The sequence below is a fragment of the Urocampus carinirostris genome, chromosome 3, assembly GCF_059441175.1.
Source record: "Urocampus carinirostris isolate Australia breed hairy pipefish chromosome 3, RoL_Ucar_1.0, whole genome shotgun sequence".
Taxonomy (NCBI): Eukaryota; Metazoa; Chordata; class Actinopteri; order Syngnathiformes; family Syngnathidae; genus Urocampus; species Urocampus carinirostris.
The window spans coordinates 16,923,453-16,950,421 of record NC_142351.1 but is presented as its reverse complement, the minus strand read 5'-3'; the positions used below and the strand labels follow the sequence as shown (position 1 = coordinate 16,950,421).

At 38.9% G+C, this 26,969-nt stretch overlaps 1 protein-coding gene across 5 annotated transcripts in view; it reads right to left on the bottom strand.

Annotated features, from left to right (window-relative positions):
• Window positions 1-26,969, bottom strand: part of nbeal1 (neurobeachin-like 1) — a 63,291-nt gene that overhangs the window by 27,076 nt on the left and 9,246 nt on the right. For 3 of the 5 annotated variants that reach the window (XM_088330863.1, XM_088330862.1, XM_088330865.1), the window contains exons 3-24: window positions 23,076-23,167; window positions 13,462-13,623; window positions 13,270-13,351; window positions 11,994-12,121; window positions 10,716-10,798; window positions 9,805-9,890; window positions 8,539-8,899; window positions 8,338-8,444; window positions 5,497-5,583; window positions 4,107-4,190; window positions 3,886-3,984; window positions 3,249-3,820; window positions 2,872-3,004; window positions 2,610-2,729; window positions 2,168-2,477; window positions 2,002-2,087; window positions 1,838-1,927; window positions 1,573-1,750; window positions 1,346-1,479; window positions 533-692; window positions 315-417; window positions 68-227 (exon numbers count right to left, since the gene is read on the bottom strand). In XM_088330863.1, the coding sequence (XP_088186989.1) occupies window positions 68-227; window positions 315-417; window positions 533-692; window positions 1,346-1,479; window positions 1,573-1,750; window positions 1,838-1,927; window positions 2,002-2,087; window positions 2,168-2,477; window positions 2,610-2,729; window positions 2,872-3,004; window positions 3,249-3,820; window positions 3,886-3,984; window positions 4,107-4,190; window positions 5,497-5,583; window positions 8,338-8,444; window positions 8,539-8,899; window positions 9,805-9,890; window positions 10,716-10,798; window positions 11,994-12,121; window positions 13,270-13,351; window positions 13,462-13,623; window positions 23,076-23,167 (3,417 nt within the window). The remainder of the gene's footprint in view (window positions 1-67; window positions 228-314; window positions 418-532; window positions 693-1,345; window positions 1,480-1,572; window positions 1,751-1,837; window positions 1,928-2,001; window positions 2,088-2,167; window positions 2,478-2,609; window positions 2,730-2,871; window positions 3,005-3,248; window positions 3,821-3,885; window positions 3,985-4,106; window positions 4,191-5,496; window positions 5,584-8,337; window positions 8,445-8,538; window positions 8,900-9,804; window positions 9,891-10,715; window positions 10,799-11,993; window positions 12,122-13,269; window positions 13,352-13,461; window positions 13,624-23,075; window positions 23,168-26,969) is intronic. The other 2 variants (XM_088330866.1, XM_088330864.1) reach the window with 1 other exon arrangement.

Below are 26,969 nucleotides of genomic sequence, written 5' to 3'. Positions count from 1 at the left end.
AAATATGTCAGGGACTGATAAAGGTGATTTGGTGACAGTTGAAGCCGTGTCATTTATGCTTCCTCACCTGTTCCTCATCTCCAATGGCAGAAATGTATCCAATAATGCTGTGAATTTCCTCCTGTGATACACCCTTAGAGATGTAGTACTTGATCAGGTCATAAAGTGATGCCCGAATGTTTAGAATGTCATCCTCACTTAAGTCACTATCTTTAGTACAGTTTTTCCTAGAATAGAAGAAAAAACAGTTTATTTTTTTTCGCAATTTAGAACTTGTTTGCCTTTCATTTTAAAAATGAATCGTTGAATCTCACCCATAATAAAGGCGTATGATGTCCAACAAGAATCGGACGCCATATTTTTTACGAAAGTGCTTTCTGTTGTCTTTGATGACAGTCGTCATGTACTGAATATGACCTTAAAAAGAATACAACACAAAACAAGGGAACCCATAAATTTCTAAAAGTAATGTTAAAATGTCCCCTTATATCTACTTAAAGTTTTTAGGTGTTTTTTGACTTCAAGCTCTAACCTATGCGCAATGGAAAATCCCCTTTGTTCCAGATGTTGAAGTTGAACAGTAGATGTGTGTAAAGTTGTTGCAGCAGCCCTTGGTTCTTCTCAAAAGTGACCTGCTCTATTAGCAGCTGCATGGCGACGAGTACACTGACATCAATGTGTCCTGTTGGAAGCTGAAGACATCGCTATATTTATAACACTGTACGGTTTATGGGTTTACAAGCTATTCTAACCAAAATAGTAGATCAGTGAATCAGCGGAATTATTTAAAAATACCCATATTGTTATTTATGTAGTTACTCTCAAGAAGGCATAAGTTTGTCAATGGTATCAACTCTAGATTTATATCTCAAATCTGAAAGAAAGTTGTTGCCATGATGTGAATCCTGATTTAAAAACACCTATCCTATCCTGTGAAGACACGAAAAATAAAAATGCCAATGGAGAAAAGCTACAAAAGGTCATTTTTCTATCCATTAATCAATATGTGATGATTTAATCTTTAGGGTTAATATATATGGTTTAAATAGTGTATGATTGTGAAAGCCTTTTTACACTTTAAGTGCCAACAAGTGTTTCAGTCACAAAGTAATTTAAATCGATGCCTGTGACCTTTTAGTCAGACACTGAGCTAGTGAACTTTGCACATGGCAACAACATTCCTTTCTAGGCCTACTTGGCATTTTAGTGCGGGTTGGCGCACACTCGGGCCATTTCTTGTATTTCCTTAATGAGGTCTGGCTGTGTAGCAAGCATGCTTGGGCACAGTGTGATGGCCCTCGTGTGAGTGCACCATGAATGTGCAACATTAGCCTCTAATACACACCTTCTGCAGCAGGGCTCCCAGAGTAGCAACACTATGAGAATGGAGCAGATTCTCCTGGTTTATGGTGTGTCTCTGTAAAAAATGCTTAATCACCAATAGAAAGGTAGCAACCAAATTATTCTCCAGACGTGCTTCTGAAACACATCATGAAAAAAGAAAATATGACTGAAAATACATGAAAGCCTATTATGCATTGAATTATCTTTACACGATGATTCCAAACAGACCTGAAGCCCTGTTTGATGGGACAAGAACCCATTCACCATCAGCAGGTGTGGAAACATCTGTGGTGATGAAGTCTGACCCAGTTGAAGAGTCACTATTTTGTTGATCTGGGCTCAGGAGAGCCAGCTGCTCAAGGATAGGAAACAGCACTTGCTGCCCGCCTACACAATTGACCATATCCTGTTAAATATACAAAATACCATGAAAACATAATCTATGTCTTGTGCATGTAATGATTATCTGACAGTATTTTGAATAAACCCAAACCTTGATGTCCCAGTTAACAACTTTCTTCCCTGTCAGGCGCCCGTGCAGTTTGTTGGGTGAAAGATCGAGACAGATTGGATTTTGACATGCCTGTTGATAAAAGTGGGTTTCAATTTAAGTAAGATTTGGCAAATTGTGCATGATAATTTAAAGATGAAAAATACCTTTGGTGAATAATGCAGCAACAGTTTGTTTGAAAAGTCACCAAGTTCTGACTCTTGGGCTTTTAAAGGAGACACACAGTTTGGACCTGTGTAAAAAAATGAATCCAACGTTATATTCAACATTCGTTTTAGACTTTTATCAAATATATCAAAATTATCTGCTTACCAGCACTACAGAGGGCTTTAATGTGGTTGGGCTGTAGGGCCTCATGGAACACCATGACACTCGCCAACTGACCCTGTAAAGATGTGGGGCTTCCCCACTCACTGTCCTGGGTCCCTGCTGAAATGATCTTTGTCACTGACTCAGGCTTTCCGCCCAATAGTCCGCCCCAGGTGTGAGGGGAAAGGATGTTTCCCAAAGAGGAACGCGTGCTGGGTGATATGGCTGAGGCAAAAGGGGGGTCAGGGATTTGGGAAGGGGGTGGAGTTGTGGTCCTGTGGCCTGCTGAACCAATGCAACAGGAGGTAAAGGGCTGCAAAAGGGGAGCAAGAGTCTGAATTCACTTAGGATCCTACATTAATTTTTCATGTCATTGAATAACCATATACATTGGTTACACACTTTGCTTTAATAGTGCCAGATTCAAACTATCGTGAGTTTTTACCTCAGTCATGGTGGGATACTTGAGGGGGGCAGATAGTTTCTGCTGTCCATCCACATAAATGTAGACAATACTCTGGCCAAATGGCCTCTTTCCAGGTACGTGCACCACACCAATGCTGTGCTGTTCACAACAAAGCATTTAACATTCTTTTTACTTGTACTGGCTGTGTGCTACACTTTAGGAGAAAATTTACTGCCAAGACGGTGACGTTTTTTCAATCTAATACGTGTATGTAAAGTTGTATATACAGCATATTACTAACCCAAAGGGAGTCACAAAAGCAGTTTTCGGGCAGCATGACTGTGATGTATTCTTTCTTTGTGCAAACAGCCACCACTAGCAGACCTGCAGAGCTAATAAAGGCCTCAAACCCGGTGCCCCCAGAGGTAAAAAAGCTGTATGGATTGAAAAATTGGAGACCACATTTTTGATTAAACACAAGATCTGTATAATTGACTACCTAATAAATTGCATAAATATACTACACATATTAACCCAATTTGTTTGTGCTCATGCAGAAGCATAACCATCAAATAAAATACTATTCTCAAGTGCAAAAATGTTGTTTAAGTGAAAAAATTCTAATCAATTTGGTGTTGTTAGGAACTGTATTTTTGTCATATGTTCTTAATAACTAACCTGTAAAGCTGCTTTCTTTTGTCTTTGCTGATTGGACCCAACTGATCCTGGTCAAGGGATAACCAGGCTAAAAAAGTGAAAGCAGAGCCTACCCAACGCTGAACAGTTGGAACTGTGATGCCAGCCATGCTGGGTGACAGATCAAAATACTGCATTGCACTTTCCAGACCCTGTTTACGGACCATGGCCAGGAGAGCTTTCAAGGCAGGTCCAACATAGGGGTGTGCCAGGCTGGACTCAGAAGGTCTAAGCAGGTGAAGGAGTCTAAGGAGATCCCTTGCACTTAGGGACTGGGAGCCAAGAGATCCTACTAATCGCAAAAGGCTCTCTGAACAAACACGGTGTAGCCGCCGATGGCACTCAAGGACAGCCAGCGCTCTCAAGACCATGGCAGCATTAACACAGGTAGTGCGTGTAGGACGATTGAGGCAGATGAGGCGACAGAGCCAGTCAGCTGCAAAAATCTGCAACTCAGATGAGTCCAAATCTGGGAGCCACTGGATGAGTAAAAGTAAAGGTTCGACATTGCTGATTCCCAAGAGGCCCACTGATGTGTGCTCACCCTCCACTGCCTACAAACACCAATTATACAACTTATTATAACCTAAAGGATCAACAAAATGAGAAATTGACACACCATGTTCATCAGTTCTTTAAGGAGTTGTCGGGATGGCTGGCCGAGCGAAATGAGGACTTCATATAGTTGATTATAGCCTATCCTTTCTTTGAATACTTCCTGTAAAGGACAGAAAAAAATTCCTTTAATATTGTCATTAATACTATCAGAAAAAAAAATCTGAACATTTCTGGGATCTGCCTTGGAAAATGTTTATATTAATGTAGATTTGCTGATATGACCTTTGCAGCGGGTGATTTATTCATCACTGTGGTAAGGGCTTTAATGGTTGCAACAGCAAGGGAGTCTAACCGTCCTTGTACAACCTGAAAAGAAAAACACCTGGATAAGCATCGTGTTTGAAAATAGTCACACCAAGGAAAAACATGCAAGGAATTTAATTTCACACTTATACAAAATACATTTTATTTGCTGAATAGAAATTGAAATAAAAAGATGGCAGTGTTTGTTTTTGATCCAAGTGAGTTGCAAAAAATTAGTAAAATCATCCGCAATGGTTAGTTAGAACTATAACGCTAGTTGCTGGAAAGATGGAAGTTTTTAATTGTAGATTACCTTAAATAAAAGCATTATCTTGGTCAGGAATAAAAAAGGAAACACTCAATAATACACATAAGCACAAACATGCATGGTTACACACAAAAACGCCGTCTTCATCATACAAACATAGAAAATACATGCATCCCACACACACCAGAAGCCAAACAATAAAAAACAAACACATCGCCATCCAGCTCTGTCCTACTCCTGTCCAAAAGGTGCAGTGTTCCTCGGCTGATACTTAAACAGAATAATGTAGCTAAAAAATGAATTTTGGACCGGCTGGAGTGGGACTGTGTCGAAAATGTAAATTAACCCAAATGCCCGCACACCCTTGAATTCTGGTAAAACAAACACTGTTCCAACGTGATGGATATAATTTAAACGGGAATCACAAAAGTGAGGAAACACCAAGACTATATATAAGGGAGGGAAAACAGAAAAATGCAATCAAATTAAATGAAGCTGACTGGAAAAGCTGTGAGGATGCATAAAAGGTCACTCCTCAGCAAGACTGTAGAGCTTACCCTTCAATATGTTCAATAGTTTGGTTAATTCTGGACACAAAATTGCATACAATATTTTGTAAAATTGGTTGTTTCTTGTACACTACATGTGGCTCTACGAGGTTTATGTTCTGCATTCTATGATATGTTAGCATTCAGCTGATAAACTTGTAAAAGAACATATACCGTGCTTCTTTCTGCTTAGGAAAAAAAGCACACTGACATTGGCCTTTCGAATGTCGGTCTATCTACAGTACTACTATTCAAAGTATCTTGATTAAATTAGAGCTTAAACGTAACAAACATTAATTCCTCTTTTAAGGGTAGAGAACTTTAAGATATTCAAAATACTTGAATACATATTTGTATGCGAAATTTTAAAGTAAATTTGGGGAAATATTTAGCAAATTAGCATGGCTGGTCACATTAGCATACTACTGATATTCTAGGCAGGATCTGGGGAGGGTCTTGCTGTGGAGTGGCCAGTGTCTTTGGTCAGGTGAGGGAGAAGGTAGATAATGGATGGGGGCAGGGTTTGGTTGAGGTGGGACTTCCTCTGTTGTACCTGAGTGTCTCTCTCTCCTGACAGTAACCTGTTGTTGGTAATATCTTTCTGGTCCTTGTCTGCCGCCGTGCACCTAGCATTAACCAGCTGACACAAATAACAGGCAAGACGTCAGCATAGCGCATGGGGGAGTTGAGAGAGCAGGAGAGAGGAAAGGACAAAGGTCGGTGCGGGGGAGGAAAGATTACGTGAGTAAAGCTGAGGGTGAGAGGTGAGGAGACCTGACCCTCAGTAGGGGTCACTGTGGAGTAGTAATGGTGATCCAGCCGAGCTATAGAAAGTTACCATGCATGCAACGTACGTTTCTGACAATAAATATGCAAAAAGATTGTTCTGTTTTGTTTTTAACATTTTTCTGCAAAGTAAAGAAAGTACTTCAACCCTACCCAAAGGATTCCCTATAGCAGGGGTCGGGATTGTATGGCTCGTAAACCAGATATGGCTCTTTTCATAAGTGGATCTGACTCGGAGATATAAACAGGGCCATAGCAATTTTGACTTTTGACAGTTTAGTGTATGCGAAGCCAAAGCAACACTGGCAGCCATTTGTTCAGTCCAAAATAGGGTTAAGTTTCAACTACAGTTTACACTCACAGTGTTACACTAACAGACCGCGTTATGGCTGTAAGGGTCTGAATAGTCCTTTGTATAGAAGCTTATTAAACAACGACACTTTGTGATGAAAACCCACAAAACAAACTGTAAACACCTGAAAACACCAGCCAAGCACCTAAAACAAATTTGACTGGGTGAGCTATATGGGTGGGCAGATCATTGCACACAGAGCGCAGTCACCTAAATACACCCATATCCCTTTTGTTTGCGGTACTTTTTTAAAAATTACAATTTACATGATTTCAAAAGAACTCTGCTCGCTTATTTCAAATGAACTCTGCTCGCACCTTGTTTTAAAACCAAAAATGACGGTCAAATTGAGGCTAAACAATCTTTAATAACAGCGGGAGAAAGACAAATTTTATGTGGCATATTTATTGATATGGGGAAAAGGGCTCAGGCATTATGATTATTTCATGGATTTTTATCAGAGTGAAATAAAATGTGCTGAAGATTTAGCGTTTATCTGGAGGGTGAGTGTGGTGGTTTTGTTGAATTTTGTCGAAAAATGTATAGCGTGGCCTCTAGAAAAAATAAAAATATTTAAATCTATATATTTTAATTTCATGGCTCTTTGAGCCAAAAAAGTTCCCAGTATTTGCCTTATGTAATATTTTCTTTTGGGCTCTTCTAGTCCAAACATGCCATGTAAAATAAGCGTTAATAAGCAATATACTGCTGTTTTATTACATTTTTTGGGCAGCCAATTTAAGAGTGAGTATCGAGTGATAATGATATTATCGTTGCACAGGCTTCAATTGATAAGCAATCATGGATCTGCTTCACAAAGCAAGGGTACCCTGATTGGTTACTTTCTGAGCCTTGGGCAACATCGATTAGATGTCCTAATTCTCAAAATGGCTGCCCCCTGAGACGGATAGCCGCAGGACAGGATTTTGCCTCTTAATTCATTCTACAAATACAATGTACTTGCAATTGCACGCATTGCTTCCAATTTTAGTAGGATGTAAATGTATATGTCCTAATTTAAACAGCCCTTTACAACAATCATTTCAGTGTACAAAAGTACTTTACAGTGATAAAAGAAACAATAAGTACAAACCCCCAAAAAATAAAAAAAAATAATAAATTAAGGACGATAAAAACAATTAATACAACCGTATCAAATAAGATTAAATAAAAGTGTCCTTGAACTACTGAGTATTAAAAGCCATCCTAAAGAAGTGCGTTTTTAGCCTGAATTTAAAAGACGGAATCTGACTGGGAGCCGATTCCAGAGCCTGGGGACAGCAACAGAAAAGGATCAGTCACCCCAGCATTTATATTTTGAGCTGGGGACTTCCAGCACAAGTTGGTCCTTGGACCTCAAAACTCTATCAGGATGGCGAATAGTTAAAAAGCTCAGATAAATAAGATGGAGCAACACAGTGAAGAGCTTTAAAAACAAACATCAAAGTTTAAAATAATTTCTAAAATAGACGGAGAGCCAATGAAGGGATTTAGGAACAGGAGAGCAATGCGTATGTCTGCTCCAGTTGGTTTAAATACAGGCAGTAGCGTTGTGCACGAGTTGAAGGCGACTGATAGTCAACTGGGAGACGCTAACATAAAGTGCATTGTTATAATCTAACATTGAGCTTATTAAGGCATGTAAAGCTTTCCAAGTCAGGATGCTTTCTAAAGCATTTCAATCCCTTAAAGCCTTTCGAATATACTCACACTTACTGAAAATAGATCAAGTCCTGTAAACTGAGTGCATTTTGTTATTAGTGGCTCATCATAATTACATTATGCATTTAACTTATGATTATATTACAGCGACTCTTGATTTTACTATTTTACATGAAAAATTTTACCCTAAAAAAAGTTGAACTGATCCAACGCTACATAGAAGCACACTACAGCTACTATTTGGGGAACTATTTCCATGTTTTTTAAATGTAAAAACTAGTTTAATGCCATTTCACTCTGACGCAAAATGTACATGTGTGCTATGTATTTGCAATTAAATTGATGCTAAAAGTTCAAATCCTTCTGAATTTCCTGAATCTGAATTTAAGTATAAATACGTCATGAGCTCTTGTTCATACAGTGCTTATCACTCAAAATACCATGTTTAGATTAGTGCACGCCCATTAGACATACATTTGGTGGGAAACTCTTTGGGCTGACCTCCAATTTAACATAAGAGGAAATATACTTCCATATATAGCTTAATTTTTTATAAGGAATTGTCACTGTAAAGGTTTTGATCAGCTAAGATACCTTGCTGTTCTGGAGTAGTCGTATTAGATGCTCAAAGCAGTTACTGTTGAGAAAGATGGCTTGCAGAACTGGCCTGTCCGAACATAGGAACATGTCCCTGATTGTGTCTGAAAGACAGTGAGCGGGGAAAAAAAGCAACGTGATTATAGAACTAAATTAATATTTTACAAGACAAGGCTGGTGCTTTTCTGATTGCCTCACCTAGCATGTGCACTTGCAGTGCCACAAATCTGCTTTCCCAGTGTCTGCCTAGTGTTTGTACATGTCCTTTGGCTTGCTTTTGTTGTAGGGCAGCAACCACAGCAGCTGGGTCCGAGTTGAGTAGTTTGAAGTAGTTTTCTAATACAGAAGCAATTTCGACTTGCCGCTGGTCCGAGCTGGCAGCCAGGAGACACTGCACGACCACTCTCAAACATCCCAAGGTCAGACATGCCTTCCGATCAGGCTCCTCACTGTCCCAGTCCTCTCCTTTGTCAGTGGAACAGCTACCCATGGAGCAGTCTACCAGCACTCTAATCAAAACTTCCATAGTGGCTGGGGAGATCGCAAGTAGTGCATTCTTCTACCAGAGGGACAAGAAGAATCAAAGTAAAATAAATAAAATGTATGACACTTTTGTTTTTTTCTCTCCTGTTTTATACTATTGTTAAGAGTAGATATTTGAGTTTTACAGGAAAAAATGAGAGCAAGATAAGTGATCAATGTGCACTTCAGAATGTAAAATACATGCTCTACAGGATTTAGGACAACTGAATTCCATTTAAAAACATTTCTACATGTTGTTAGTAACCTAAAGAAAGTGGAAAATCTCACTTAATAAGTAGCATTAAAGAGGATTGGGTTTCAACATGTGCACGAACACTGCAAAGTGTTAACTTCATTAAGTCTGTGGGCACACAAAATAATTTGTTGTTGAAGTCGTTTAGTGTTCTAAAGAAAGGCCGAAAAAGAATCCTATTCCACACCACAAAGTGAATTTTTTTAAGGCGGGGTTTCTGTATGATGGGTCTGTATTGGAGACGCCACAAACCAAGCAAAGTTCTCTGCAACTTTGTTGGAAAAAAACCAGAGTGAGGTGAACTTAGCGCAAGTAAGTTACACCAAAAAAGTAACATGAGTGATTCCTACAACAATAAAACCAATGAGGCACTATGATGTGTGCTATTACTAGGTCTCATTACTACCCACTATAGGTACCTAACCCTGGAAGGAACAGGAAAACTACAACATGGCATTAACCAAATTTTGTTTATTTCATTACAAATTCATGTGATATGCCAAGGTCTGTATATTGAAGTAGATTGAAATATGTATACAGTGCTCCACACCATACAGTGTAGAGTACCATATCTGTCTTTAGTAGGCTAGAGAAGACATATTCCAGTTAAGCCCAATATACAATTCAAAAAGCCAAGAAACTTCTTAAAAACATAAAACACATTGTAATATCTGCTTCAGTTGCCTTACCTGATCACCAGCTACTATGGCACCAAAAAGGTGTAGTAGACAACATTTTAAGCTATCCTTAAGGTGTTCACTCTCTTGAAAACACTCTAGAAAACAAGAGCAATGCATTAGATGACCATGGATTGACCAAGGTCTAATGACATTGTAAAGAGGATAATAAAGTTGGGAAGGAATGTGCACAGAAGAGAGATTCCAAATGCAGGGACTATAGGATCATGCTATTTTCAGGTTATCCATTATCTCAACTGTCAACAGATCTTATTAGGTCGGGCACATGCCACTTTGGCATTGTTCATGAAATTTCAAGAATATCTTAAGAAGCAAGATTGGGAACTATTTGAAGTTCAGTATTGGGGACCGAATGCCTTATAATAGATAATCTTTTTAAAATGTATACTTATTTGCAGGAACAACACACACTAAAACAACAAATAAGTGCAATTACATTCTAAGCAATACTACTACAGAAAATTACAAAATTCAATAAGAAATACAACAACAAGCAGCCTGAGAATCCAATCGTCGTTAAAAAGCACATGCCCAGTTTTTGTATTCCCTTCAAAAGGCAGCCATTTGGTCATCTGTTGACAAATGTTTGATGACATCACATTTGATAGTCGCTCAGGTATAAACCAAATATGGCTCACCTGAAACCTGATCAAATGTGATGTCATCTTTGGCCGAGAGCAGGTTGCACGAAATAGATAAAAACAGGTGGACTTTGCTGTTAATCCACCAATACTATAATCATAAACATGTGTATTTTAGGAGAGACATGAGTCGGAAAAGCTGTGGTTGGCACATAATTATTTTGCACTTTTCATTTTTTAAAGTAAATTGCAGTCAATTAAGATACATCAAGCTTAATAATCAATAAAAATTAAAACAAAAATGTAGGGATATAAACTTACGGTAAAAGAAGGGTACAAATTCAACTGTTAGTGGAGCTGCCTTGTACTTTTGTCTGCTTCCCTCAATGATTCCCAACTTGTTCCTGGAAAAAATGCAAATTGGGCAAAAGAATGAAAAAATATCCATCAATCCATCCATTTTCTTTATCTTATCCCAGGTTGGGTTACAGGAGCATAAAGTAGGGAACCCCAGACCTTTCCATCTCCAACCACTTCATCCTTCCAATGCATCTCGAGGCATTAATCAGGCATTAATCTCTCCAGCATGAACCCGGCCATCCTTGGGGCCTCCTTCTGGTGGGACATGCCTGGAACACCTCCCGAAGGAGGTGTCCAGGAGGCATCCTTAAATGATGCCTGAGCAGCAGTTCTACACCGACACTCACCTGCATGACTGATGTGCTCATTTAATTTCTAAGAAAGAGCCCAACTACCCAGAAGAGAAAACTCATTTTAGCCCCATGTATCCTGGATCATGTTCTTTCGGTCATTAGCTGTGGTTCGTCGTAAGAGTAAGAATGTAGATGGAATGGTAAATAAAGAGTTTTGACTTTGAGCTCAGCTCTTTCTTCACCATGACAGACAGGTACAGGGTTCGCATAACGGCAGATACTGCACTGATCAACCTGTTGAAATCCTCTACATCCTACCATGATTTGTAAACACGAGCCGGAAATACTTAAACTCCTTCACTTGAGGCAGGATATTATCCCTAACTCAAAGACGGCATGCCACCCTTTTCCAGATGAGAATGTCCTTTACTTGGAGCTGCTGAATTTGATTCCAGACGCTTCACACTTAGCAGTGAATTGCTCCAGTGAGAACTGAAGATCACAGCTTGATGAAGCCAAAGACACTATATCAACAGCAAAGAGCAGAGATGAGAAGCTGAGACCCCCAAAACCGGGCCCCTTTCATGCTGCGGAACCTAGAAATTCTGCTCATGAATTTTGCAAACAGAATTGATGAAAAAAGGCTCCCTGAGGAACATGGAGGGATGCCTTCTCCACTCCCGAAAAACAAATGGAGACTGGATGGGAACACTCCCATGTGCCATTGAGGCCCAGAAAAACCCCACAATGCCCCTCCTGAGTCCAAGGTCTTACTTCCTAACTGAACCTCCTCTCCAGTACCCCCCAAAAAAATCTTACCATGAAGGATGAAGTGTGTGAGTCCCCTGTAGTCTGAACACACTCTAAGGTTCTGTCCCGATGTCCAGGTGATATTGATAATTAATTATCAAGTATATTTTAATGGGTTATTGCTACACAATATTACCTGCAGATTTGATGCCTCCAGTTGCAATAAGGATCATAGAGGTTTTCACAGAAAGCCAGTGCGTGACGGACAAATTCCTCTGCCTGGCTTTGGTCCATTAGCTCCTTCTCTTTAGTATTGCTCTTCAGCTGGATGAACAAGAAGATATGCACTTGTGAGATGTTTTTGTCAATTTACACGCAAAGTACAGTAACACAACCATAAAAGACATGTCTGTGAAAAATAGACAAAGTATATAGACACGGCACCCAACCGGCTCCCAAAACATTTTTTATTCAGACTTCTACAAAATTTTATCTAGCCCTGATATAAAAATACATTCCGTTTTTACCGGACATTTTTTTTAACAGGTGCACGTGAGGACACCTATGCATGAGGCAGGGGTAATTTGACCTCATAGGGATTTAATTCTGGGAATAAGAAGTAAGATCAGGCCTAAAAGAATCCATCCGGACCATGCCCGAGCCCGACAAATTAACTTGATTATAGGGACCGAGCCAAAAGCAAACCTGAATTTCATATTTTATTTGTGAGGACTTGGGAAGAAGAAGAAAGGGGGATTTTGGCTGACTCCGCCCCCCACTTCTTTGTATTTGACAATGCCTACGAGCACACTTGTGGAAGGTTCGCGCTGAGCATCATGCCAGCTCACAGGTGGGAATGCTGATTCGCGAACGGTGACAAACATGCAAACTTTTTAAGACTTTTTGAAGGCCTCTTGAAATCAAATAAGTCAACAAAAACCCCCACACAAAAATTTCTTGCACACAATACACCGTGCTTCGTACACATTACTTGGCACAGCTTTTGGCCATGGCAAAAAACTTTCGGCCAAGCCACTTCTCATTAAATGTACACTTTCTTATTGTCGAAAGGAAAAGTCTCTGACCAGAGTTCATATGTGTATTAAGGGTAGACCTAAGACATGAGTCTCACACAAAAGAAAGCTTAGCCAGTCTTTTAAATTAATCAGTAAACTGGACCGCCGAAAAATAAATAAATAAATTAATGAAAAAGGCACGAGGAAAACACATTTCACACAAGAAGGATTAAGCCCGGATTCACACTGATGACCTTTTGCACATTACGCTGAGATACAGATCTAAAGATTCCCTACTGTACTCACTGCGTGTGGATGCCAAAATGTAACAGAAAACACATTCCAGTTTAATTTATAACTTATTTTTTTTTAGAAAGCAAATTTCACTTAAAAATGGTAAAAACAAAACACTTGAAACCAAGTGATGTAGTAATAGTAATAGGAGACGAGCCAGACCTGCTGGATATAAAGTGTTGTCATAGCAATGATGTAGTTGATATAGGAGCAGGTGCCTATCTCCTCCACATTGGCCAAGTTCCTTTTAGAGACATGCAATTGTAAATAAAAAAAAAAATTAGTGCATTAGAGGTTTTAATGACCTTTGAAAAACATGATCGTTTGTGTAACCAATTGGTTTGTTATCCTGACCTGCAGACAACAATGAGGAATTTCAGCAGCAGTAGTGCCAAGTTTTGCTGCTCAGGCTCCAGGCCGTCAGAGACTTTTTGGACACATTGCAGAAGCTGGTGGCGCAAAACCTGGAGGATGTTGTCTGGGAGAAGACTCAGTACTGGGGGTGGATCCTCCAACCTTCCAAAACAATTTCATTATGATCAAAAAGTTTAATAGTTAGTTTATATTCCCGGCTCCTCCGAGTTATATGTCGAAGTGTCCTTGGGCAAGACACTGAATCCCTTATGCCCCCAATAAGCAGGTAGGCGCCTTGCATGGCTGACTCCCTATTGGTGTGTGAGTGTTGTTAGGATTGTATAATTATATTTATCCTACAGTTGACATTTAATATGTTATAGCCATTTTGAAGAGTTCTCAGCCTGCAAGGCCATGAGTTGTGTTTCGATGTACAGACTGTGTTTTGTTCTCACATACCAACGGATGTAGCCTGACCTATGACCTCTTCATGCCATAACTCAAGATTGTTTTTAACCAAAAAGCGTGAGAAGAAGGAAAAGGAGGCTCTCCCAAAACAACAGGAAACCGTCCATCTTCAGCCGGATGACAAGCTTTCCAAAGAAGACTAATCAACTCTACGTAGCAAAGGCAAAAACTGAATATTAGAAGGGAGGTTTTTCGAGGAGATCCTCAGAGCCAGAGCCGAGCCGAGCCAGAGCGCAGCAAGCAGGGCAGAGCGAGCGAAAAGATGTCTAACAACGGAATGTCGGCGGCTTTCAATATGATGATTAATAAAGTAACTAATTATAAAGAACCGATTCTCTTTGTCCTATATTGCAGAGCGTTTTATTAAAAATGTTGGGGACATGAACCTAACATTTAATTGGTCCTTCGAAACCGGATTCCAAGATACCAGATGATTCCAGGACGCGAGAGGAAAATCCAGGAAAGACTGTGGCCACAGCATAAAGACCCTTTTTCCGGGACTGGACCTTCCCTCGCGGGCTGGGATCTGACGGTTGACGGAAAGCCAAGGACTTAGAGAATCGTGAGTAAAATTTATTCGTAACATTGTGTGCATGTAGATAACCGGTAAAAGAAATTGACTCGCGAGCGGGGGGGGGTAGATTCTTAAGGTTTAAGAATCCTCCGTCGAAAAGATTAAGAATAAAATCTTAACAGAGACAAAGTTTAAGAATCCTCCGTTAAAAAAAAAAAAAAAAAAGAAATTACGGGGGGCAGATTCTTAACAGAAAAACCCTGACAATTCTAGACTCTATCAGGTAAATAGTTTTCAGACAGTTAAAATTCCGCGGGAGGTGTGGACTCCCCTAACCCAGCGCTTTAAAGTTAGTTAAATTTCACAAGGATGTGCGGAGTCCTCTGTCAACTGAAAATAAGTGGAAAAAGAACAAGCGATGTAAGAACGTGATCACGATAAAAAACAAGACGTCTGTGTGATTGAGAAAGAGCGAATGAAATATAAAGTTGCCCCTGGGCAATTGTATTTTATAAAAAAAAATATAAATGAGCTATTTAGATGCGTTAAATCAAAATAATGCCAGAATAATACCGAAAAAGATAAAATATTCCTGTTTTCAGTTCAAAAAATTGGTAAAAAAGGACTGGGAAGAATAGGAAAAATCTAATTGAGTGAATTGAAATACACTAATTTGAGATAAGGGCATTTTTATACCAAAAAATATTGAAAAAATTGTTTATAAATACTTTTTTTTTCTCTTTCAATTAAAATGGAAAAAATGGATTGAGTGAAATTCAAATGAGTAAGATAACTCATAAATAAATAGATGCCATTTTCACATTAAATAGGTGAAGCTAAAATAGTAGATTTAATTGGTTTAAAGAAAAAAAAAAAAAAAAAAAAAAAAAAAAAAAAAAAAAAAAAAAAGGAGAGAGAAACATAAAGGGGAAAGTTAATTAAATATTAAGAGAGATAATTTGGTGAAAATTAAGTGAGACTAACCTTAATACAATAGATTGGAAAAAAAACCTTACTTTTTCAACATTGAACTGTTTTAAATCTAGAGTAAGTAAATGGGTAGAGTGGAGCACATTATAGAGTGCTTTTGAAGATCTTCATTGACTTGAAATGCGTTGTTTAGATGCAAACCATTTGCGATTTATGGCATTACCTTTGTGGAAATACCGTAATGTATCCTAAAAAGGAGGATAACGAATATACAGGGCCATATAGTGAACCGCGTCGATTAAAGGGAGGAAGAGCAGGCACACAGTAATACGCCTCGCTCCACGCCGCCCCCACAATATGCCAAATCATTCACATGCGCTAACACCCCCCAGGCCATTTACCCACTTCCGAGGAGAAGCCGTGAAGAGGGTAGGGTTTTACCGCCCGATTCTCAATGGCTAAAAGGCCAAGTGGACCCCCTTATTGACAGAGTAAAACATAGATATAGATAACGAGAAACTGATTAATCCTGAGTAGGTCAGATCATGGGTCATAGCACGGCCTTGGCAGTGATTAATTAAAAAGGGAGTTATTTTTCTGGGTTGAATAATGCTTTTAAATCTAGAAGGGGGATTTACACGTGACACCGAGCAAGCTGTGAATAATTAAAAAAAAAAAAAAAAAAAAAGAGGTGAATATGAGGACGCAGGAATTAAGTGGACACTAAATTAAGGAGAAGATAAGGTTATAGTTATAGTTGATACAATATTTACACAGAAATATTTGCATGTAAGATGTTACATACAGTTGAGATTTGTGTAATATGCATTTGGTGAAAAATAGTCAAAACATGTGACAGTAATTTTATAGATAAGCTATAAAAATAAAAGAAAATTATATAAAGGATGAAAATCTATTTGAAGGCAAATGAACATAGACATAACATATTGTTTTGCTTTAGAACAAGAAATGAGAGAATTGCAAAGTATTACAATAATAAATTCGACTACAAAAATACTGTAGTGATACAAAAACTACACTATTTTGTTGCCATAATGAGAAATATTATAGACTAAAAAAAAAATATATATATATATATATTAGTGAACTATCGTGAAAACACTGCAAAGGAAGGAAACGTTTGATTTTACAGCAAAAGTGTTGCTCTAACGATGTTTTTGAGTTTCAGAATTTTGGTTCTTGTCTCATTTGGACTCAAAAATCCGCTGAGGAGAAAATGGAGGAACGGTGAGGAAAAAAAAGTAGCATTACTAACGATGATGAAGATATTTGAATGGGATGAACGATGGTAAGTGAAAAACCAATTTTTATGATATTAAAGGAATATGTCAACAATAAAGGCGTTACAGGTGAGAACCAGAAAAGTTTTGTGTTCATATTCGGCCGGTATGAACCATAACTATGATAAGTAGATCTCATCTTGTTGGAATCCATCACAGCGATCATCGAGCAGCGATTGGAGGACACCCTGAACTGGTTGCAAGCCAATTGCAGGGCACACAAAGATAGACAATTCACTAGCTCATTCACACATAGGGACAATTTGGACCAGTCAGTCCACTTGAAATGCATGTTTTTTGAAAGAGGAAAGTAAACCGTAACAATGAGAGCATGCAGGCTGGCTTGGAACACACACACCTGTTCCCAGGTCCTTAGTAATGCCGCACACGTGTTGGCCACTGCGCCACCGTGCTGCACACACATATATAATATATATCTCATCTCATCTCAGCAGCTGCACCGCTTATCCTCAGTAGGGTCGCGGGGGTGCTGGAGCCCATCCCAGCAATCATCAGGCAGTGGGCAAGAGACACCCTGATATATATGATTTTTTTTAACTGAACTATCAATAATGATAATATGATAGGAATTTTGAATTCCGTGTACTAGCTTGCTAAAAGATTTATAGATCTTGGCAGAACCCCTGAAATTTAGTGATACAAAGATCGAACTTATAAATCGGTGACAAATATAGTAAATATCTGCGTATTCATTCAGTTTTGATCATCGAATTATTAATTTATTTTCTGCATTTGTTGATGGTAATTGCGAATAACAGGCTTGTCTTTTTCCATTTTTCTACTTACTGTACTTTTCTTAGTACAACATAATTCGTGATATCAATCATCAAAGCAAATGAGCCGTTTGAAAGCAAGCTCTCTTTGATGAATTGAACAAGGAAAAAGCCGTTTGTCTAATAAAAAGACTGACCTTCGCTCGACAAGAATTACCAACAACAATGACGTAATCTCGAAGCGACGAGATCTCATTAGCGAAGATCGGCGTGCAGGAAAATAAAAACTCGTACAGCAAATTCAAAAATGCGTTAAATCTTTGTTAAAGAGTAAACTAAATGATAATGAAAATTTAAAGGAAAAAAAAAAGGTTGCGTACCCAGCATAAATGATGCGTTTAAGACAGGTAAGTAAAAAAAAAAAAAAAAAATGAAAACACTGAGTGTATAATACAAGATAATTATACAGAATAGTTTAAAAAGAAAGGATATTTGAGTAAACAACTAATCATTTTTCGTTGAAAATGCGAATAGCAAAGGGTAATAACTTTAAGACGTGTAGTTTTGCTCCTAATAAAGCAAGGACGATTAAAGCAATGAAGATGACTAAAAACGGTCCATAATTTTAGTGTCAATCTTCTCGTTCGTAAATGGACAAATTCAAAAGAGGTGTAATACGTAAAAAGATTATTTCCTTAGTTGTTCTCGTATTAAATAATACATTACTCTCAATAAAATAATCAAAATTTTGAAAGAAGTTTGAAAATGACGACAAACTAACACAGAAAGGAAAATTCGAGATTAGAAATCATTAATAACGTAGCTGAAGCTATTTCAGTCAATGAATGAAATGTTTCCTTTAAACAAAGGAAAAAAGAAACGTATTAATAGTCGGACCAGATCATGTTGATCTGTATAGCCTTGGTCACGGGGGATCTTGAAGGGCTGCTTAAAACAAAGACTAATGCGTAAAGACAAAGATTGTTGCGCGGAATAAAGATTATGAAAATAAAATAAATACACTCAACAAGACATAAGTGACGAGTATGTATTGTTCTATATTGAATCAATAAAAGATTGATTATGGTTACAGAGAGAAGAAAATACAATTAGAGAAGTTATGACATTAAGTTCGATTTGGCATTTTTTGAGAAATTTTTGTTGATCTTTTGAGATTTTTGATGTTTAGTGTGAGGGTTTGGAATTTTGACAAGTTTAGCCCAAAGGACAATTGGGAGGACAATTGATTACACACTGAATTTTTTTAGAATGAGTGTTACAATTGACAAATGATAAACAAATGTGTAACAAATACTGACTTATGGTTTGGTTAAGTTAATAAGGGAACGGTTTCTATGGAAGAGCATTTTTAGAAGACAATGAGAAACTGATCAATCTTGAAGAGGGCCATAGGAAAAAACGGGTTAGTTGATTTTGAGACATATCGGGCTAATTTAAGAATAATTGCATGGGAAATAAATGAATAGAAATTAATTAAACTAAGATAATGTCTACTAGTAGTTAAATTGAGAAAAATTTGAATAATCCGGTTAATTTACAAAAAATCCCACTACGTAAGCACAGTGGAATTAACGAGACTCTCAAGTGCCAGTGAATTCCGCAAAAAGACTCTTTCTGGGTCTCCAAAGGACATATAAATCTGTCAAAAAGAGGTCATGGACTAATTTGCTGAAAGAGCCAAAGACATCAGTCATCCATTGTCTGCGCCGCTTATCAACAGCGAGGCCAAGGGAGTGATATGGAGCACATCCCAGCTACGCTCATAAACAACGAGCTCACGGGAGTGTGGGGGTAACACACACGGCGAGACGTGAAGTGTTGGGCCTGCGGTCGAGGGGTCACATGTCCTTTGAATGTGAAGAAGAAAGCTCTGCTGAGCAACACCAAACAGCGTGACTAAGCCAAGATAGTATTCAGACATAAAGTCAAATAGATAGATAGATAGATAGATAGATAGATAGATAGATACTTTGTTCATCCCCGAAGGGAAATTCACATTTCCAGCAGCATCCCTGAGCTGAGAACAAACAATCGAGAACAATCGAAAATAACACGGGAGCTGCTGGAGTGGCTGCCATTTGTGACGGCGCCGGAAGAAACGATTCAATTTGAATCATGTACAAACAAACAAACAAAATATTATTGCATATGGTAGCAGTTCTTTTTTCGAGCAAAATATAGAGTGGTTTTCGAGTGCCCTCTTGGAAACAAATGAAAATCATGGAACTTCAATGGACGCTCAGATGCCAATTTTTGAACGCTCATTGCAAATCCTGTTGCGTTTTTGCTTTGGAAAATAATTGTTCATAAGTATGAAACTGATTGTGCTTACTTGAATAATGATTTGTGTTTATGGTAACTGTGTGTACAAAATAATGTTTGCCATAGCAGCAGTATTCTTACCTGACCCACTCCATTCAGATGCTATGGCTGGGATACAACCAGTGAAAATTTAATAAAAGCAGGGGTGTTAGTGGAATGTGCCGACTCCCCAGTAAACACGCCACGACATGCACTCTTGGTTAATATCGTGGACCTATAACAACTCTGTGACAGTGACTGTGCCACCAAATGCCACCATTGTGATGTCCATACCGATAACCTCTTTAAAAGGGTTCCAGTGAGGCAGTCTAGGGAGACAGCCAACACATATTACTGGGCAAGGGTGGGAGGAGTACTGGTGGTACGTGTTTGGACACGGAGCGTTCCAAGGGTGGGAGTATTTGGTTATAACGGAAGCAGGGGAGTACTGGACCCCAGGGGACAGCTCTGAGGCCCAGTATTTCAAAAAAAAATCGGGTTAAATTGCAGCATCAAGGAAGCAATTTACAACTGACTATAACCGTTACAAACCAGACAATTCGACCTCCGGGATCAGATTTTTTAACAGCACGTGCTGGGGTTTCACGTTATGGGCCTGGTCCTCGGGCATGGACCCCTTTTTTCCCGGTCGTAGTGTGTGTAAATGACAGTATGAAATCGACTGATCAGCCAAAATTAAGTAACTACTCTGTAACGACAAATATCACATCAGTAAGCATGTCAGTCAAAGACATTGATGGGTGGTTCAAAGTTACCACAGAAATTTCAAGGATAGATAACAACTGGTTGCTAATGGCTGAGCAGGCGGCACATGCTGTCATGACGGATTGTGTTGTGTGTATGGGTGCTCGCCCTCTTTTGAGAGTTGTACCATCCACTCTGAACTCAGAGTGCCTGATAAACGTAATGAATAATGCTGTACCAAACGGAAACTGCTCTTTCTGGGATCAAACCTACCCCATAACGACAGTTGAAAAACATAAGCCTGTGTTTTCTAAAAGAGTAGCTCAAAATAATTTTACCTGTATAAATAGAACCGGATTTGGTGACAATATAAGTAATCTGAATAGTACACAATGTCACCAAATGTTGACAGTCAATATAACATTTAAACCACTCTCCCGGAGTGACATCTGGTGGTGGTGTGGAGAAGACAAGTTGTATGATAGACTACCGTACAATACCACGGGATTGTGTGCATCTGTGTCTTATTTTACCTGTGTCTATAACCGCCACCACAATCCCTGAATTGCTAACATCTGTGAAGAGCTTGTTACCACATGCATGGAAAAGTAAAGGTCTACCTATGCCTGGAGTGACAATGATCCTACATACATCGACAGTATCGGTGTTCCAAGAGGCGTACCAGATGAATACAAATTAGCAGATCAAGTAGCAGCGGGTTTTGAATCTTTGATTTGTTATTGGTGTACAATTAATAAAAATGTTGACAGAATAAACTATATCCATTTCAATGTGCAGAAGTTAGGAAACAAAACAGAACAAGGTTTCTCCGCCATACACGAGCAACTCTCTGCTACCTCCCTCATGGCTTTCCAGAACCGGATTGCTGTTGATATGCTACTGGCTGAAAAGGGAGGGGTCTGTTCTATCTTTGGTGACCAATGTTGCACGTTCATACCGAACAACACGGCAGCAGACGGAAGTCTGACAAAGGCCCTGGAAGGCCTCAGGTCACTTAACAACAAGATGAAAGACCACTCAGGAGTTGACACATCAATGTGGGATGGTTTTGGAGATACGTTTGGGAAATATAAAAAATATTAATATATGGCTATAGCCGTTTTTGCGGCAATTCTCACATTGTGTGGATGTTGTTGTATTCCGTGCATAAGAACATTGCTAATGAGACTAATTACAACAGCTCTTGCCCCAATGCAGGCAAAGATGGTACCTTTGTATGCTCTGTTGCCCTCGGACACCGATGCTGATGATGACTCTGGCAATTACCATAAAAATGACGATGGTGAAAATTGTAATGACACAAATGTTGATGATGATTTCCTGTCTCTGCATTTTCCTTATATTTACTCAGATCCTGGTCATTATGACGACAACCTCTAAGTGTAACAACTGTGTTGTATTCATGATTTCTCTGTTGAAAATCGTATTGCGAAATGACAGTTGAATGAAGTATTATATCAACTGTAGGATAAAGAGGAGGGAAATGTTAGGATTGTATAATTATATTTATCCTACAGTTGACATTTAATATGTTATAGCCATTTTGAAGAGTTCTCAGCCTGCAAGGCCATGAGTTGTGTTTCGATGTACAGACTGTGTTTTGTTCTCACATACCAACGGATGTAGCCTGACCTATGACCTCTTCATGCCATAACTCAAGATTGTTTTTAACCAAAAAGCGTGAGAAGAAGGAAAAGGAGGCTCTCCCAAAACAACAGGAAACCGTCCATCTTCAGCCGGATGACAAGCTTTCCAAAGAAGACTAATCAACTCTACGTAGCAAAGGCAAAAACTGAATATTAGAAGGGAGGTTTTTCGAGGAGATCCTCAGAGCCAGAGCCGAGCCGAGCCAGAGCGCAGCAAGCAGGGCAGAGCGAGCGAAAAGATGTCTAACAACGGAATGTCGGCGGCTTTCAATATGATGATTAATAAAGTAACTAATTATAAAGAACCGATTCTCTTTGTCCTATATTGCAGAGCGTTTTATTAAAAATGTTGGGGACATGAACCTAACAAGTGTGAATGTGAATGGGTAAGTGTGAAGCAGATTGTAAAGTGCTATGGTAGGTCTTTATTAACTTGAAAAGCGCTATATAAATGCAGACCATTTACCATTTATATAAATAATTTTAATATAGATGAAACTAAAAAAATGTTTTGATCTTTTGTCACTTAATGGAATGCAAGAATTGTGATAAAGCAAAGCTATCATCCAACTTGGACCAAAGGAAAAAAATAATCATAATTAATTTAGGTATAGCCTATGTGATTAAAAGATGTTAAAAGAGCTTTACCTTATCCAGACAGAAAGCTTGCAAAATGTGATTTAAGTAGTTGAATTTACATCATATAGATTTTATGTAGATACATGAATAAACATGTATGATGACTTCAGAGAAGAACAAAAAAAAAATACATCATCTTTTTCATCGAATACTTAGCCTGCCAGGATATACTGATAAACCCCCAAGCCCTACCTGTTGAACCAGTGTGTGCAAAGTCAATATTGCATTACAGCTTGTTTGAAAGAGAAACAAAAACATCTTTAATCTAGTTCATAGTCAAAAAGTTGATGATGAAATTAAAGAAAATAAATATCTGATCGGAGTCTCCCTTTACCTTAATGGTGGCTTTTCAAAGTCCACGTCCAGACATCTCTCATAAGAGCTGATAAAGCTCTCCAGCCAAAGCTTCAAGTAATCTGGGTCCCTCTGAAAGAGAAAACAGAAGCCATAAGATTGTGAGAATGAATGCTTGTGAACTAAACTTTCAAAAACACAATGATGAACTGTGATTTACAAATGTTAAATGTATACCAGATGTATATTAGTAGTTTTAAAAAGCAAAATTAATTAAAAATACTATATTATTCAAAGGGCAGCACGGCGCCGCAGTGGTTAGCGCATGTGCAAGTTCATGTCTTGGGAACCTCCTGCGTGGGTTCAAATCCAGCCCCAGACTTCCTGTGCGGAGTTTGTATGTTCTCCCCGTGTTTGCGTGGATTTCCTCCCACATTCCAAAAACATGCATTTCAGGTGAATTGGCAGGTTCAAATTGTTCCTAGGTGTGAATGAGCGAGTGAGTTGTCTGTCCCCGTGTGCCCTGCGATTGGCTGGCAACCAGTTCAGGGTGTCCCCTGCCCACTGCCCGATGATTGTTGGGATGGGCTCCAGCACCCCCGCGACCCTACTGAGGATAAGCGGTGTAGCTAATGAGATGAGATATTATTCACTCAGCTGTACTGTAATAAGGCCTGGGGAAATACCCACAAAACAGACAGCAATGTTGTTCTCTTATTATAAAAATAGCAATAAAAATTATTTTAAAGCTACTCAGAAAACCATTTTTTTAAGTGGAATGTATTAATATTTAAAGATATTGTGAATTTTTAAACTTTACAAAATACCCATGAAGTTATCTATCCATCTATCTATCTACCTTGTCATATTCCTCAAGAGGGGTGACCGACAGCAACACAACACTTACAATAAAAAGAAAATAAAAGGGAAAAAAATAGCAAAAAAACACACACAAAAATTTTTGGACCATGGCCAACCCAATCGCCCAAACACCCAAACAAGTTAGGCACCTCAGCACCTAAGTTGGTCATGCTTTTGTCCCTCCAGATGAAACAGGACACCAGAAAGCGGCCATGTCACTCGGGTCAGGGTGACACAACACACTCTTGTTCAACAGCAGGGCCCGACAGATTTCACTGGTTTACCCCTGCCGCATCATACGAGTGCCCAGCCCATCCTTAAGAACGCGTCCACAATCCCACTATCCTTTCACAAAACGTCTCCACTCCTTTCTATCTCCAACAAGAGCTCTAGCTTCCATTATATTTAGACCTCTTTCCTGCAGTGCACTCATAACAACATCCATCCACCTCAATCGCGGCCTCCCTCTTGGTCTCCTTCCATTGACTTCTGCTCTGTAGATCCTCTTCAACATTCGCTCCTCATCCATCCTCTCCATGTGTCCAAACCAACCGAGTACTCTCTTATCAACACGCTTGCTCAGTTCCACGACTACTCCAGTTCTGTCTCTCACAATTTCATTTCTCAATCTATCCAATCTTGTCACTTCTAAAATAGTTCTCAAACACTTCATCTCAAAAACATTCAACTTCCTTCTTAAATCTGCGTTCAGGCTCCAAGTCTCTGCACCATACAACACAGTCGGCACAATCACACTCTCATATAGTCCCCTCTTAACATCCATACTCATACTCTTGTTGTTCATCACTCTCCTCAGAGCACCCAAAACCTTGCTTCCTTGATTCACTCTGTGCAATACCTCGCACTCCATTCCACCAACTGCAGCCACATCACAACCCAAGTACCTAAAGCTTTCAACTTCTTCCAGCACCTGTCCATGCAACCTGATTTCTAACGTCATGCCCACTCCATCACGTGAACACTTCATCACCTTACTCTTCCCAACAGTGACACATAACTTACGCCGATCACATACTCTTCCAAACCCATGAAGTTAAATATGGTAAGTTACCAAAAAGCAATGAAACGTTTACATTTATTTAAAAACATAATACACGTATGCATTACTCCTAGAGAGATCAAACAGAAAACCAATCAATCAAAAATAAACTTAATAAAATGTCAATAAAAACAGTGAGTCAGTTTAAGGGTGTGAATTTGTCAACCAATTCAACCAATAGTATAAAAATCGCATGAGACTATATTTGATGAAAATAATAATAATAATAATGATCTACACTATGGAAACCCAAAAAATAGATTTATTCACAGAGGTATATGCTTAACTTGTTTTGCCCCTACATTGTTAGAATAATCTATGCAGAGGGGCTCACTCTGAACCTAATTTGCCTGAGGTTTTTGCCTACAGTGAAACTAAGACGTTTTTTGCCCCCTTACCACTGTCTCTGTTGTGCTTATTCAGAGGACATATTCAAGGGTAGACCTTTTCATTGTGTAGCAACTTTATGTGACTCATTTTACGTTTTTAAGTTTGAAAAAAATGAAAAAAATCACTTTTGGGGGGGAAGGTGTTATCCTTGTTGATGATTTTACATTTACTTTTACGAAATCTACATTTTGGGGCGGTTGAAATTAAAAAATCATTTTTTGGGGGGAAGGTGTTATCCTTGTTGATGATTTTACATTTACTTTTACGAAATCTACATTTTGGGGCGGTTGGGGGAATTGCCTGGTTTTATTATGATGATTTGATTTTTCCTTTTTCATTTTCAATAGGCCGGACATGTTAGATCACTGGTCAGAATGTCCACCTAACAATTTGGTGGTCCTAGGTTCAATTCCAGCTACCAACCACCCTGTGCATGTTTCCCCCGTGACTGTGTGGGTTTTCTGTTTTCCTCCTACATTTTTAATTGTTCCTACGCATAAATGTGTGTGTAGGTGGTTGTATGTCTATGTGTGCCCTGTGATTGCCTGGGAATTTGTCCAAGTTGCCCAGTGTCAGCTGGGATGGACTCCAGTACATCCGGATGATACTTGGTTTGGTAAAATTAAACTATTTAGGGAAAAGAAGGCTAGACATACAAATAGAAAGCTTTTATTTCACCGATACACATCAGTAAATTTAGATTGTTGTTTTTACTTTACATTTCTCTTTCTTACAAATGTATCAATGTAAATTTTCATTTTTGAATTCCTTGCTGCACATTGCGAACACGAGAGCGACAACTGCAGGTTGTGGGTATATTTTTTATTTCCTAGACATGAAAGACAATATGCATCTACAGGAGTAGAAAACAAGTCAGACTGCATTCTGAGAGTTGAAACGGTGACAGAATTGAAATGTGGTTTATGGAACAGGATTGAGGGGGAAACTTTGGTTGGTGTTGAACAACATACATTGTCACAAAGGTTATTTACATTCCTCACAATTCTGCAGAGATTTCATCATGTTTAACTGAATAACACGAAATAAATATTGCTAGGGCACAATGAAAGGTAGTCTGTGTAAAGCTTGTATGGCAGTTTACGTTTATTTTCCCCCTCAAAAAACTCAAAATATAGCTATTAGTAGCTAAACCCCTGGTAACAAGTGAGTGCATCTGTAAGTAAAAGTCCCTAAAGTTTAATATTTTGTGTGGCCACCATGATTTTTCAAAACCACTATTAATCCTCCTGGACATGGATCTAACAAAAGCCTCACAAATTTCCACTGGAATGCTCTTCAACTCCTCCATGACAACACGACAGAGTTGGGGGATATTCAAGATGTAGTGCTTCTTCACTTTCCGCTTGAGGATGCCCCAAAGATGTTCTATCGGATTTAGATCTGGAAACATGTTCGGCCAGTCCATCCCCTTTACTCTCAGCCAGTTTAGAAAAGCCTTGGTAATCTTAGAAATGTATTTGGGGGCACTGCAACCCAGTATGTCACAGTTCATACTTGAGTTTGTTTCCCTTAATGAGATGTAACAAATCCAGTTGCACTCATGCAGCCCAAAGCCATGACATTCCCAACACCGTGCTTGAATTTTGGCATGACACAAAAGTG